This window comes from Ischnura elegans, chromosome 2 (assembly GCF_921293095.1).
Source record: "Ischnura elegans chromosome 2, ioIscEleg1.1, whole genome shotgun sequence".
Taxonomy (NCBI): domain Eukaryota; kingdom Metazoa; phylum Arthropoda; class Insecta; order Odonata; family Coenagrionidae; genus Ischnura; species Ischnura elegans.
The window spans coordinates 118,108,298-118,125,185 of NC_060247.1; the positions used below are offsets into that span (position 1 = coordinate 118,108,298).

The window sequence follows — 16,888 nt, forward strand, 5'->3', positions numbered from 1 at the left end:
ATTATTAAATCAGCATGAAAATTTTATGGATGGAGAAATGTGAAGTCATTTACTTCTTCTGAAAAACCACAAGAATCCTCACATCTCTTGTACACCACTAAATAAATCAGAGTATAAAATTGGAACAGATTCATCATACGGTACTTAGCTCACCCAAAAGTGGATTCAGAATACAAATAGTGCACTGCAGCATATAGTCATCTCAAGGAAAACTTATAAGAACATCATGTTTGAAGCTTTATAATTAATAATAATGACAATTGAAAAAGCTAAGAACACAGGAAAAATTTAGATGGCATTGTCAGTTTCACTTTAAATGATATCTTCCATTTGCCTAGTTCCTGCTACAGCACATCACCCATTGAGATTATATTTGTCCTTCCACCAAATGTTATTGCTAATTTCCAAAATACTCCTTGAATTTCCTTCGCCAGAATAGTTATCCTTCCACCAAAATAATCACATTTAATACTTGCTTAAATCCCTATGCAATAAACAAATGAGCAACCATGAACAAAGAACTGCAGTAGGACATGAGTCTAAACATCACCTCCAAATTATGCCCGACTGAGGGGGAAAAACTGTAGCACTCGTGGCAAAGGCACAGAAAATATAAATTACAATAAAAAAACATAGAATTAATTGATAATAGATTCATTTAAATGAAAATCTTGCTTGATCAACTAAATCTAGAGGTAGTATAAGATTAATTCCACTGACAACTTTGATGCCTAATATCTTGAAAAGGAGACAAAGAAATTATAACGATTAATTGATAATAGATTCATTTAAATGAAAATCTTGCTTGATCAACTAAATCTAGAGGTAGTATAAGATTAATTCCACTGACAACTTTGATGCCTAATATCTTGAAAAGGAGACAAAGAAATTATAACGCTCATCTGCAAAATTCACAAAATATTTACCTAACTATTAAAAGTTTACAACTACCAACAATAGCAAAAAAATCTTATTGATAATTAAAGACAACTTTTCACTCACCTGGATGTAATTGTGAATATTCTGATCAGTGGGGCGATCTGTGATCAGGAAGCGCATATTCTTGTACTCAATCTCAGAGGGAGCCGGTCGAATAACCTTCTGCCTCATACTGCTGATATTAATAGCACTGGCAGCAGAAACTGAAGAGGATGACGGTGGTGATGTGATAACTCCGGCACCACTACCGGTGCTCATCTCTTGAATCTGACAACTGGATTGGAAAGCAGTCTTTCTGCCTTCAATAGACTTTCTTCTGAGACAGCGGCAAAAAAATATCAGTTGGGGACTACTTATAATTAAAAACGTTGTTTCGGAAGGAATTGGTGATCTCCGTCCGCAACCGCAGCACTTCACCAAAATAAATACAGGCAGATGAAACTGTTGGTGGTTTGCTTCCGTCAGTAAATTATCGAGTACTCTTTATGAGGAAAATGATAACTCACAAGTGAACATACAGAAGCTGGATCAAATGTTCAAAGGTAAAAAAAAAACAAACAGCCCCGAGATCACTTACATACACTTTCGCCACTTAAACACACACTGACACTCATACACATATACTTTAGACCTAACTGCAGCTCACCCTTACTCCACGCACACTAAAAAATTCAATGAAAAATAAAGTCTTTTTTTTATGTCCACTCTTGAACTACAATTCACATAAAAAAATTTACCAAAATTCTGCAGTTCAATAAATGTGCCTCTCCACCCTTAAAATTGATCAATCGAAGAGGAAATCAAAATCAAACTGAAGAGATAAAAACTCGGTGAAAGAAAAAAAAATTAACTATAAAGTGGCAATAAAATTTTCTTATCGAGGTATGAAGAGCAGCTCCACCACTCACTCCCAGGGTCCAATCGGCACAACAACAGCAACAGATGACCTTGATTTCCTCCAGCAAACAACTTCTCGCCTTCCTACAACCACCACCGCACTACGGCCCCTCCTCCACCCTCCTCCGCCTCCTCTTCTCCCCCCTCCTCCTCTTCGCCTCCACCTCCACCTGCCAGGGCTTCCTCCTCCCACCTCACCGTCACTTCTCATTCGACAACAGTCGTCTGTTTCCTTATGTCCCGGGCTCTCGGAGAGCTCCCGGCCACTTGAGAAGGAACCTTAAGGCAGCTTTACCCAAACTGGATCCGCAAGCTTCATTCAATACACACAAGACCCCGATGGTACTCAGCAAAACCACGGCTCCTGGAAAAATGAGCATACATGACTCTTAAAAACCTTTGTTCATTTCACAACAACAGCTGTTCAGGATCCACATCCATGATGTTATTATTATAATATTTGAATTGGGTAGCTTACAATGATAAGTAATCACATTAGAACCTTTTCAAAGTGCACATATTTTTAGGGAATTACATAGATTTTGCAAGGTTTATTCCTTGAAAATAGAGACATGCAGAAAAGGCATCTATATGTGCCAAAACTTTAAAAGAGGGAGGAAATTTATCCACCCAAGATGAATGAAAAGGTAATTTTTGGGTTAGTCAGCAATTTCCCTAAATAAAAAAAAATGAAAGCAGGAGTTTTTTCTCCCTTTCGACTGCCAAAATTAATGACAATGACACACACACATTAACAAGAAGGAAGAATTTCAGAGATTAAATACAGATATAAGAGAAGGAAATAGATTGTCATGAAATACATGCCCGACAAAAATTTAAACCCTGAAACCAATCCACACAATACAATTAGCTTTAAAAACTCCATTAATTTTATCAGCGTAGGCATGTAAGGGAAATTCCATTTAATGAACTAGCACATGAAATGGGAGAAATAAAACACCCACTTCAAAGAAAGTTAATTGGATAATAAATGTAAGTAAATTGTACAGTTCTTTGAAAGACGTTCATACCATAGAGAATGATACTAAAAGTAGTTCAGTTGCACACACACTTTATTAATTAGAACTAATTTAAAAAAGAGTAAAAATAAAATATGAACAACATTAGCAAAATTATGTGAACTGTAATTTTACCCATGAAAATGTCATCTCAAACCACACCAAGGTGCAGATGCCAAATCAAATTTCCTACATGAAATAAATTAAGTAAAAAAGAATGAAAACATCAAATTCTTACTTTAATAAACTTTCAGGGTAACTGTGGGTAAACCAGCTTAATTTTTTTCACTTTACTATGGAGAAATGTGAACAAAAAAACTCACTTTCTGCACCTTCTGCTGTTGCCGTTGTTTGTCGATTGTCCCAATCTGGGAGGGAGTTAGGAGGAGTGCAAGTCAGGGAGGGAGCGAGGAAGAGCACGGGGAGGACAGAAGGAAGCTAAGCGGAGAGAGTGGAGCTAAATGGTCGAGGAGTTCAGAGGTGCTGATGGCAGACTGGCCCAAAGAACTTAATGGTGCAGGGATTGGAAGCTCTTGAGGATGATATTGAATAATGGCACACCCCAGGCAATTTATTTGTGCTGGGCCTGGCAGTACTCCCCGCTGTCCAGCTGGAACTCCATGAATGTGAGGCCGATCTCACCCAGAAACTGGAGAAGAAGAAAGAAGAACATAAATGATACAATCCCAATCCACAAATAATTCAACTTTATTATCATCTGTCATTATTTGTAAGCTGAAGTGGATTGAATACAATGCATGATTAGGAGCACTCATAAATAAAAAATTGATTCCCACCCAGGCTTTTATCAACAAACTTTCGAGCAATGTGTAAAACGACGACCAATTTAATTGTAAAATTAAATTCTATCAAAAAATCGAGATTCAGAAATTCTACAAATAAAAATTGCTTACAGTGTTCAAAAATAACTTTTTAAAGATTTCGAGTAACCTATGGATGCAATCAGAGTATGGGAAAAGAACATACATCGCCATGAATTATTAATTATTATAGCAATTAAGGTTATTGAAAACAAAAGGCTCACTAACTTTAATGGTTATTCGTAAATTTAGCCTATCTCTCCCTAGCATTACTGCCTTCAACATGTCACTACAAGGACTTGATAGTATGTATACAATAATAATTCTAGATACCTACATAGGTTTACAAGTAATCTAACACTAGGTTAAAGACGGCATTTATAAATTCTACAAAAATATACGCTTGATGATAAAAAAAATAACGCTGATAACGCCTTATTATCCCTTTACCATAGTTTAAATGAATCTCTGAACCGAATCGCTGCTCATCTAGTGCTGCCCCCCTCCGACGAGGCGGGAAAGTAGTCTTCAATTATGCCCAACTACAACAGCAACACGATAAAGAGCCTCGAAATGCCTCAGTGGACGCCAAACCATTATATCATTCCGAAGCGCAAATAAATATACCAGAGGCCTCTCGAATGTTCCTCTATTAAGCTCTTACGTAACGGATGGACACAAGAACCTGCTTCGAAGACACTCCGCGAGGAATTTACGTCGGCGAGATCGGTCTGAACAAATTCGAAATCACACTCACGCTCCGGTGGAAATTAAATGACTGAACCTAATACTAGGAAGTAAAGGTGATAATAATGTAGAAAATATAAAAGGATATTAAATGTTACGGGGTATCTGCACTGTAGTCAGAATGTCATTGTAAATACAGCAGCAGAACTATGCTAACCGGGAGGTAAGAAATTATAACAAACAACTTATCTAAAAATAGCGAAGAATCGACACAGAATCAATCAATCTTACATACGACAATGTTACGACCACATGTATTGAGTGTATAGCAGCACTCGAATGCTTCTTCCAATCTTAGGCGATATCATACCGTGAGCAACTAGATTTTAATTGAGGAATTATTTTCAACGCTTGAGGAGCAACAATATTGACAAACCGGAAGAGACATACCACGAATAAAATATATGAAACAAGTAAAGAAGGACGTGAAAGAGAAGAAATGCGTAGGTGTAATTAGATCAGCTGACAGGAGAGTGAGTTGAGTGGTGAGCTGCGGCAAACAAATACTTGGATTGTTGACCAGAGAAGATGATCGCATATTTTTTAACACGTATTTTCTCGAACACTAGAGAAATTTGAGATATTAAAGAAAAGATAAATCCGCTAAGCGCACAACGACGGAAGGGGATGAACGGACATAACATGACAAGGGAACCCCAACCGCTGCTGAGGCCTTAGGGCACCCCTGCAACCTTCGCCCTACGCCCGAGCACAGTAGCTTCCTATCGATCTCCTTGGGCGAGCAACACTATTCCTAGAGCAATGCCTCGACGACACTGAGTACCACCGAGTGCACAAGGGGTGGCGCCAACCACGTGCACCCCTGAGCAAGGATTTTCACCCCCAAAGGAAAACCAGTTAGCACCCTTAACACACCAAGCCATTCAAAATCAACGAGTTATTTTGAACACAAAACAATTATAATATCAGGTACACACCCCTCCAGGGAATACCTTAACTAGACTTATCAGTGATAAAGAAATTAATAGCAGTAGACACCTAATACTGTACCACCAGCAAAAATGTGTCATTAGTCCCCAAGATCGCTATATCATTTCCGGATCAGCACTTGAAAGAGTTAATCAGTTTCATTAACAGGCGGCAACGAAATACATTTTTCAAGTGACTGATGCGTCAGGGAAGAAAACGAGACTCCTCAACTGTCTAAAATATGCGATACGTTAGAAAGACATTGTTAACTCAGAATTTATTCATTAAAATGACAGGCGATTCGCGCTTAAACCCAGCAAGAACACCGAAGAGAACGGACGAAAGCTAAGCCAAATATCTTGCTCTCAATGAACTCGCGGACATGGAACATATGTTTCTAATTTTCACCTTAGCAATGGTATGGACTAAGAATTCGCAAACACATAACATTCAGCCATCCACCTGGGATCTAGAAACGCAAGTAATGAAATTTTCTGACCAGTGTCGGTGGCCATTCAGACGAAACAAAAAAATCAACTACCGAATATCAGCTCTAATAATGATAGAAACAGGAGTATTACGCGCAGCATACTAACCCAAAACAAATGTTTAACGCACCAGACAGGCGAATAATAACTTAATCATTCGCGTTAAACGGTGTTATTATTTACTTACGCGCTATCCCAGCTCAAGTTTTTCGAGAAAAATATAACCACCAACAACAAAACACTAGCTTCACATTCACGGATGCAAGAAAAAGTGGATCAGTAAATGGTCCATCAAGTGAAGTACGAAAAAAAAGGATAATACAAATTTCAAAATACTAAATGCATTACGATTCGGCTAGCATTCCGATATCTGGAGGAAATATCGATGCCTCTCGCAAATATTTCTGCGCATACGGAACTGATAAGGCAATTTGTGACGACAAAAGAAAAGTAAATCGTCAACCAAGGACGACCTTATTAGTGAGAACGGAAACAATTGAGACGGGTCTCCTAACAAAGCATAGATTAAAGACTTCGAAGCACTTACAAAACTACTGACGTCAAAATAAACCAAATTTGCGGCGACTTCCCTAATTTTGAAACCCACCGACAAGCAGTATACTCAAGACAATGTTCAGGAATTTTCTCGATTAGCGATAGGAAACCATACGTGTGACACTAAATAGGTTTGTGCTGTAACTACACACTAACAACCCCTACCATCTAAATCAAATGTTCATCTCATCGAGAAACTCAAATCCAAGCATAACGCAAAACGCTATCACAATACCCATGAATAAACAGAGCTTAATTTAGTTTCAACTGACGTTCCCGAAGTCGTATAACGTTAACACTCACCTCAATCTCACTTGAAAATAGCTAACAAGTCAAAAGTAAGTACCAAATCAATTAAAAGAGAAACCTTCGGGTACACTGAAGTTGGACACAAAATTCCGATCGCGATCCGCAAACGTAATGAGAACTCTCCTTACCTGAACGCTTTCGAACCTTCCACCCAACATCCCCAGACGAACGCCCAAAACAGACTGTCTTACGACACGTCCTGTCTGGCGCAAGCCACAGGGAGGGGGCGGGAGGGGAAACTGCCCCCTTTCCACTGCCGCTCCCCCCCCCCCTTTCAATGATGACGTCAGATCCCAGCGATAGGGCAACCCGGGAAGGGGGAACAAGAGATGGAATTTCTTACTCCAACACCGAGAGAACCAAACACGGCAATAATAATATACAATAAACGTCACACCTTCACAATATTATTAATCGCAAAGCACCATCTAAAACGGGAAACAGTAAAGCAGTGCTTACGCGTTTCCATGGGAGGAGATCGGTATCTGCTCTCCGCGAAATAGCCTTGAGAGCATTCATTGCGTCTGCTAAACCGTGAAACAGGCTCATCGGCGAGGCGGAAAGACAGATACAATTAATTTCAAAACACGAGACGCCCGCAAAAATGGAGCTCAGGAGGAAAACTACTCTTCTTAAACGCTAAAGAATCATGAATAATGAGAATTATAACACATGCCAATAGGAACTGATCAAGTTTACATACAACATTATCATAAAATTGCCAACTTCGTCATTCATTATTAACTTTCGGTACGAAACGTGAAGCAAAAAGCAGTCAATATCCCGATGAGTTAATTAACGGAAAACAGGGGAAGGTATAAAATTAGTGAAGGCGAATTGAATTCGCTCCTTTATTCGAACTTCCTCCTCCACTCGAACGCTTTCTCGAACGAAATGCTCAATCAAAGAAAGAATACACCCAACTCCTATCAACTGATTACTATTGTGAATAAAAAGCCCACCAGTTTACAAAGAATCAGCGAAAAATAAAGAAACTGCCAACCATAGGCAATATGAACAACTTAACTCATTAAATTCGGCGCTCATGCTGAAGGAAAGAAGAAATAAATTTGAGCTACGTAATGCGTGGACCATACTTCGCATCCGGAGTTCCAGAATCGCGCGGCGGGTGAGGCTGCTCCCACACTCACCAATTCAGACGGTTGATGCCTACGTCACTAGTAGTTAACCCATGACGTCACCTCCAGCGGCCGATCGATACCAAACAAACTCTCGCCATTTTGACGTCATACATAGGCCTACGCACACTTAAAGTAGTCGGCATGGAAAAGGTCAGAGTAATGCCATAATTTGAAACATACCCTACACATCGTTGATGGAGGTTGCCCGCACACACTCAACAGATTGTTGGGGAAAACGCAGCATAATGGAGTCATCTAAGGATGGAAAACTTATTTAAAACGTTTAGCAACATAACTGTTTCGTAAAGATACAATATCCCGCTAGAATACAATTTAGGTCTGAATAAAAACTATTACAAAAATTACTGGAACAAGTAAGCACCGAAGCTGATATTTTTATATTATTCAAGCGAGTGAATCACGAAGCATCGGTAAAAATACGGAAAGAAAAAAAATCTGAAAATTATCGACTGTTCACCAAGTTAGGCGAACACCAGTATGAAGACGACTTCGAGGGAATAAAAAGACGAACACGCGAAAGAAATAGCATCGTGGTCAGATCGATCACTGGCGGGAGCGAGCATCTTTCGCGGGAAGAGGTGAAATTTCGGGGAAAAGCGATGACGAAAATTGGTTCGCCGGACGAGAACCGGCGGTATTCCCCATGCGCCAATCGGAAGCCGCAGATGGGAGAGTAAACGAATCGGAGGCAATAAATGGCAAGGGATTGGTCAAAGGCAGACAGAACACGGCGGCGGCATTCACAGAATGGTGGGCCACACCTATTGAGGCGGCAAGGTGGACGCACTACTTGAAGGACGGCGTTATCCGAGGTCGCCGTTATCCCCCCACGGGTTCGCCGACACCCGGCAGCACATCACCACTCGTCAACCTTGAAACGCCTCGTGCTCCACCCGCAACCACCAACCATTCCGCGCACTTACTTGGACAGCGCCACGCATGTGATGCCCTTCCTATTGACGCTCGTCTTTCACCTCATTTAAGTAAAAATAACAGACTCTCTACGAGGAAGCGCAATCCCTCGGAACGCCGTGCAGCACGCGATAATGAGATTAGACACATCCACGCGGGGCTGCGGATTAGGACGGCGACGGTGAGCCACCGGGAAATATGAAATGCATACGTCAGAAGGCAATACAGTTATAGCCGATAACAGCATCGCAGCAAAATCTTAAAAGAATATTAATGTAAAACGCAGAGAGAGGAGGATACTAATTTAGAATACATATTACGAACCTGGTACAAAAATTAGCGGTAAGACCACTAGGAAGTGTAGCGGTGAAGATGAGACGGCCTCCACCCCCAACGATTTCGAGAATTTGTACGGCATCCCCCAAGGATGTGACAAGTACTACAGACGGCCAGTAAACGTGCATAACAACCCCTTCAAGAAGTCTGGTCATTTTTACCACTAGGTTCTTTTTAGAAGCGATTCAATTGACGTCCATACCATATTGCATGCATGTATATTCAGTATGTGAAACAGTAAGTGCAACCACAAGACGGAAGAATCATATTAAAACACGAAAAATTAATAGGAAGCGTCTAATTAGGCAAAGAGCGATAAATATATGTGACTGCCATCCTAATGGATACGGAATAATTTGCCGATAACATCAAGAAGCAGCAATGTGATGAGATGATCAAGCACATCGATTAAAAAAATACTTTTCCACCGGGTACGTTAGCAGACGGAGCAATCAAATGCATGCGATGAACTACGGTCGAGGAGAGCTCAAGCGTCACCATTCCTCTTCGTCTAGTTATAAAGCGCGAGCATCATTTACGGCATATCAGATAAGACATTCCCTACGAAGGGCGACGAGGAAATTTTACGACGCAGTATTCAGCTAAAAAAAATCAAAGATGACAAATGCCACGATATCAGTAAAAACACTTGGCATTATATCCAATCTTATTTCAACGCAATATTTTAGCGACGGATCAGTACTGAGTAAACTACTCTAATTAATATGTATTTGCGCAATTACAGTCAAATTTGTAAAAATAATCTACAATGCAGGGAATGAAATGAAAGGGTTAAAAATTCCGAATTTTAATGTTTCATATCATTCGAGCGCTGAGAAGTAATTCAACTCCATTACTTTTGGGTTTCCCCTACTGTAAAATTATTCCGTCGTCATAATTTACGAGCATCAAAACTATATCATATTCATCGAGTTTTTTATCTCTAAAATTTCTCAATTATACTATCGTTTCCACATTTGGCAACCACTCAGCTTTGAAGCACTCGAGTACGCACAAAATGAAATGTGAAAAACAGACGGAAAATATCATCTCTAAACCTCGACCTTGGGTATTTGCTGTCCGAAATCACAGTTAGTTTCAAAGCAGAATAAAATAATTCCAACCAATGTCTATTCCGCTCAATCACACAATAAGAGTCCCCAAATACCTCACCCCACGGTTCTATCTTCGAAGAATGGCACGGATGTGATGCAGAGCCGGTGGGACAATAAAAATTGGGAGCACGGAATGTGATTGGACATCATATATAAACTTATTATCTGGAGAGGCGACGCATCAGCGGAAAGCGGTGGTGGAGATAACGAAGACAATCGAGGTGGGGTCTTCAAGGAACCGTCTTGTCAGGGACAAACGGAGGCGGCACAAACGAAGAGGCGAGAGAGCTGCAGGGAATTTTCCGAGGCGCAGGCCAATTACCAATGCCGTATACGTGTCCAAGACCCACACCGTGGCCTCAAAAAAACCACTCTCACTACACATGACGGTTCTGCCCTGCTCAAGGGCGGCGAAAACTATGATGCCCCAATGACGATTGAGACTATGTTCCCCGGAATATGGATGAACAATACAGGTGGTAAAGTTTTGAAGATCATTTTCTTGATTGAATTCGCGCAGATACATCGACATACAACCCCAAAAGTCGTCTCAATAGAAGGGTGGTGCTAGGACACCAGCCGCTAACAAAAAAAGTATGAAAGAATAACAGGAGATGCGCGCACTGAGTCCAACCTTTCATTTAAGTCCTTATTGCTCGGGAGCAAAACGGATTCCTATTCCAATCCGTTCGGCAAAATATATCTCTTAACTAAATTAATACGTACGTAAAGGTAAGTAATAACTTGAATGATTCTAATGACTTCGTAAGCATTCCAAAAATACATTTAATATCTACACGCACGGGCATCATATCGTAACAGAAAATAATTCACATTGAATAAGGCGTTTTACGTAAGCATAGATAAAGGAAACAGTCGAATCATCAAGTTGGTAGCGCTGAAATGGAATTTCCTCGAACACAAAGAAAACGTAGCATAGTATTCCACGAATATCTGACGCGGCACTAGAGTATTCGCTGAAAACACGCTGGAAAGGTATTTAGAATGAAAAGGTACCATAAGTTTAATAAAAGGTACCTACCCCTAAAACATATTGGCGAGGGAGTTCAAAATTACATACTCTGAATAATTCGGTTTGTCATCACCATAAAGATTGATGAGCTTGAAGAACATGTAGAAACCAATTTGAGCCACTCATATTTACAAGAAACCCTAAGAGAGTTTCGCACTTTCTTACAAGCGATACTGACTCAATTTGGGCATTCATATCCGAGAATGGGGAAGAGACAAACCAGTTTGGAAGTCATACAGAATCGAGAGGATTATATTCATACTAGAAAAACGGGAAGAACTATAATTATACATTTTCAAATACAAGTGAGCTGATATTCTAAATCGGATAGGGAGTGACGTATTTTCATTTAAGAAATGTCAGGTATGCCGTGTCATTTAAGTTCAGGGTCGGTCACCACACTCTGAGGTTATACACTTGAGGAGATAAGAGAACTTGAACAGAAAAACTCCACGAATCGTTCACTTTACCTGCTGAGTAGATATTTAAAGCAAATCCTTAATAATTACGTCTCGCCCGGTTTTCTTCGGCCAACTACTGGGAAACAATACTGAATTTTCATATCTAACATTCTCCCCGAAAAACAAAATGTATTTCAGAGATGGGCATTAAATGATAACGATTTAGATGTCTCTTCTTGGAGGAAGAGTGGCAGGGTCAAAACAATTGGGATGATAGACTGGACTCCCTTGATAGTTGCCTGACCATCGTGGGCTAATAATTCAGAAGCATGGTCACGCACCAGAAAATCAATAGACCACAAGTAGTACGGACCAGTTGACAACATTCACGAAAGAAAAGTTTCACACCCATATATTAACTCGGTTTATTCAGTCCATGAATACGTGCTTATTTACTGCTCTGATAAATCCGACTGCTCTTATGTCTTGTAATTCTACGGCCGCAACATTCTTTGACGATATAACAGGCGAAACAATAGATATCATGCGAATTCACAGTAAATGGATGCAGAAAAACATACCATTTTGAATTATTTAAAAAGAATATTCAAAAGCGTATTGAAGTAGGATCAATTTATCATCCTTATTGCAGCACATTTTCAATTGATATGATGCAATAAACGCACCTATGGAACCTATTCAGCAGCGCCTCCGTGTTTTAGCTGTTCCCTCCGACAAAATCAGCGTTACAACTCACAAATAGATTAGATGACTTGTAGTGTAGCCTATTGACTCATATATATCTCTTTCTGAATTTAATTATTATTTATAATAGCACACGGTAGCATAATTTGTTAGCATGCGTAAAGTTTTCTTGGACTGCGTGGTGTGCATACGGTAATCCAATTGCATGCTGGTGATTGATCACTCCCTTCCAAACACCCTAGAGGTGGCTTGCAGGGTATTGTGCAGATGTAGACATCTGCAATTTAACTTCAGCCGTATAAAGTGCACTACTGGGAAATTGTGATAATAGTACAAGGATAAGAGAGTACTCTACACTCACAATAGTAAATAGTACTTACGTATAAAATGAGTATAATCAAGTAATGGCATACATACAGTTTGACATATACACAACGAGCTATGGATTCCAAGCATTCACATACCACAACGAATGGTTCACATTTATAATTAAACACGAAAGTTGTCCTAACGACAAAAGCACTACGACGTAATATCCCAATATCACCTCATACACTATGATTCAACATAAAAATTACTAGGGACAAGTAGGAAAAACACAAAACTTTCTACCTGATGCATGAATATTTATTTGAAGTTGGTCCCCGACGCCAACACGAGAAAACGTAATGGAATAACTTCATACATGACTATTCGAAATAATAACTTAAAATGTTCCAACACATTTAAATTACTTAGACACTCCTACTTAAATATACTTACCTAGACAATTAATTACACTTGGAAACACAGGATATATTAAGAGATGACCGTAACTCTGAAATTTCATTTCACTGAGATTGCACATGTTCACAAAATATTTTACTTTCACGTTAATAGTAACAACAAGCATGGAAACCAAACAAAGAAATCCAAACAATAAAAAGAATGGCGAAATAGCTGAAACTATAATTACGGGAATATGATAAGTTTAAGACATTTAAAATTCATAAAAACGACGCTTCACATGAACTACCTTTACAAGTCAAAATGAGGAACACATTTATCAGTAGGGGTATGTGGGGTTCTTTCCCACACGCATTAGTTTCTGATAGATGCGTTCACGCTACCCATTACGGGAATTTCTTTGGCTTCCAACGGCTTCCCCGATGGGGAGGTGGACTACAAGGGCGGGGGTTCGTTAGGGCTGGTAAGTGGCCATTTATCCCCAAAGTAAGCATTTTAAGTCTATTTTGCTGGCGGGAGGTGAAGCTGCGAGGGTCAAGGGCTTGAGTCGATTGAGTATAAATGACATGAGGCAAGAGATGGAGTATATTTCGTTAGCTGGGCGTCACGATGACTGCGTGAGACTACACTATGGGACACTCATTAGCGAGCTTATGGGAGGGGACGACAACAAGGCTTGCTATCAGACGCAAGGACACTCGAATTTATCAGAGACTAGAGGTCGTGCCTGCGGCACGCTCCGAAACAAGGAGCGACATAGGGATATCCGGACACACTGACGCAATTGGTTCCAGGGAATTCCGAACGATGACTCCTAGTAGACCCTGGTTCAGGGGTCAATGATTTTCTCACTGAGGAAAGGTAAAACGCTTACAGCCATTCCTAAACATGAGAGTCAATACCTTTACAGAAGACAGCGCACTTGAGTCATGATAAAATTCATTCTAATCGCATTAAGTATTTAAAACAGCAAAATTATTTCGAAGACAAAAAAATGAATGATACATGAAAAATATGTATGCAGATTTTTAACCACCGGGTACCAGATACCCAAGCCCACAAACTAAAATCATGATCTTACGAAAATAACCGGAACATGAACAAGTAAGCAACATTAATTCCTAGCTTGTATAGAGAAACAGGTAATTTCGAAGGAACGAGGAAAAGAACGAAAAACTCTTGGAAGCAGTTCGATCAATTGTTAAGAGCCTCGGAACAGATCTCCAATAAAGAAAAAGCCATGGGTCATACAGGTAATGCTAATCGTAAAATACGACTTGAGAGAAGAAACAAAATCAACAGAGGAGAATTGGGAAGTTGTTTCCTAGTGAGACCGCATTTGGAGTACGAGGGCAGTATTTGGGATACGTCTGTGGGAGGGTTAATATCTACTTAATACCCTAAGGGTAGTGAGACTGTATTGCGTGCCTGAAGAATATAGTTTAGGAGATTACCCTGGATAGAAAATAAATAAAATGAGAAGGATGAAGACACACAAGTAAAAGCGGTTCCGTACACTAAATATATATATAATCGAGTTTACAGAAGTGGGCATATTCCGAGAATAATACACATTTTCAGAATAGATTTAGCCATTTCCCTTTTCAATAAATGAACCTCGAACTATTTCAAAAACCACAATGACTTCCGTTATAAATATTCAATATGAAAAAAATTTCAAAAAAACAAGGGCTGGATCCTTATTCTCAAATACATATATACGACATTTAGATTGATAAAAAAATAAGTACGGGAAGATTGACTTAACTATGGTGCACTATTCGGTTTGATAAGGCAAGACGCCACGGTTAGGTGGCGAGGAAGTTACACACATGCACAAAGACGATGTTATGTACAGTAAACTATATATAGCATTGCAGTTTGAGAAAGAGCCAAAGCTATTAAACGAGTTCGGAGTTCCTGGGACGCTCCATGAGGTACGCACTCATTGAAACTAATAATAATTTTTACAAAATCTCTACCGATAAAAGCTCATCATAATAATGAGAACATAACAATGAATAAAAATTTGAGAGATGAAAACGATCTTTACCTCAAGGGTATCAAGAAATTAGATTATAAATTATTATATATGACATATAAATCTCCAGAGCTAAAACTTTGTCGGGAAATAAATGAAGGGAACGTATAAACGGTGGGCGAATGATCCAAAAGTAGGCGTACAAACGGAAACGCGTAGAATTACTATAAACGACCGAGAAAGACTAAAATATCGTGCTAACGGGCACGTTACTGAATCATTTGATAATGTTGCCGGGGGTGGCAGAGAACAATCTATTGACCTCTAGGCAGCGAACGATAATGGTGGCTCGAAAATAACACCGCATGACATAAACAAAAGACATGGGTACTCTTAGATGAACACAGAAGGGATTTAAGCCGCAAACTAGATTTACAAAAGGGATAAAGAGCACGAAGGAGCCAGACACATTCAGAACGCAGGCTAGGCTTACAGGGTTTTTCTTAAAACTCCTACACGAACAGTTACCGTCGCTGAAATGAAAAAAAAACATTGAAATTATCTTTCTCAAAGTAAAACGGAACGAAAACAGTGCGGGAAGGAAAATCTACAATGGAATAGTGTATACGAGCGACCGACAAATTTAATTCATACAGAAAAACAAAAATAAGTCACGCAAACAGAAACATGAAATATTATCCGGGTTTAAAATTCCACATGGTGAAAAATTACGACTCAAAACGCAAACTCACCAAATCGGACAAGCCAATTGCACTGTTCTGCGAAAAAAATAATGCTGCTGACGTTCTGTGAAGTGGAGAGAAGTTGATTACATTTCGATGACCTGTTACGACGTCAAGGTTATTCGAGTTTACAGCATCGTTTTCTCAATGAAATTTTCTTAACCATACCAGGAAGAAGGATCACAAAAAAAGATAAAAACGGCCGCTTTTACGCACAAGTTCTTCATTCAGTAAGCAGTGGAACTGACATTCAATGAGATACTACCATCATAAAAGCTATTTTAAACGGGAGAAGAAAAAAATTAGGGTCACTCAAGGCTCACGTCCTCTTATCTGGGTTCCAACTTCGAGGGAATTCGAAAATATCGCTTTTGAGCATCATGGGCAACTTATCACAATAAAAACTATTGTGTATGTGAACTGACTACTAACAGTTCAATTTAGGGGATTACTATATACGTTAAAACGGTATGTTTTACGACCAACGCCTAAGAATATTTTTTGCTTATAATTTCTTACTATGAAATATGTGCGTGAATTATAACGCACCTTGATCGCCTTCAAACTAAGACTGTGTGTGTGGAACCCAACGCATTTAAAATGACAAGACTCGCCAGAGATTTTTATATAAATTTATTTCTACAGTCGAACTTACACGCATTTCAAGCGGAAAGAAGTCGATCATTTGAAGCAAGCGTATTCCCGATTATTCATTAACATTCCCTTTCCCTACCATGAAAAAAACCAAATACCTAGAAATGCAGGATTTACAGCCTGAGGGAATAAAAAGAGTCCGACTGACTAGATTCGATGTCGAGCAATTATTAATTTACCATACGATCAAATACGAATGGAGGTAAAAAAATACTCAACAATAAAATCATAACTTATATCAATTCAAGACCATTCATCGGGTCATTAAATGGAACTTGCAGATTTTCAACATTAAGCCAGCGATATCCTCACCATTTGTTTGACTTGCGGTATAATGGGTGCAGGAGTCCCACTACCTTCCCACGACTGGCACGAAATTTAAATCGCCTCTCTAGTGCCATGACCTAAATACGA

General features: G+C 39.5%; 1 protein-coding gene across 7 annotated transcripts in view; it reads right to left on the minus strand.

Moving 5' to 3' along the window:
- Positions 1-16,888, minus strand: part of LOC124154481 (PRL-1 phosphatase) — a 54,941-nt gene that overhangs the window by 8,400 nt on the left and 29,653 nt on the right. For 4 of the 7 annotated variants that reach the window (XM_046528242.1, XM_046528246.1, XM_046528248.1 and 1 more), the window contains exons 2-3: positions 3,179-3,504; positions 1,003-2,200 (exon numbers count right to left, since the gene is read on the minus strand). In XM_046528242.1, coding sequence (XP_046384198.1) covers positions 1,003-1,197 — 195 coding nt within the window. In that variant the 5' untranslated portion in view covers positions 1,198-2,200; positions 3,179-3,504. Of the gene's footprint in view, positions 1-1,002; positions 2,201-3,178; positions 3,505-6,699; positions 6,720-6,833; positions 6,934-13,132; positions 13,194-16,888 lie in introns of those variants that run through there. The other 3 variants (XM_046528247.1, XM_046528243.1, XM_046528245.1) reach the window with 3 other exon arrangements.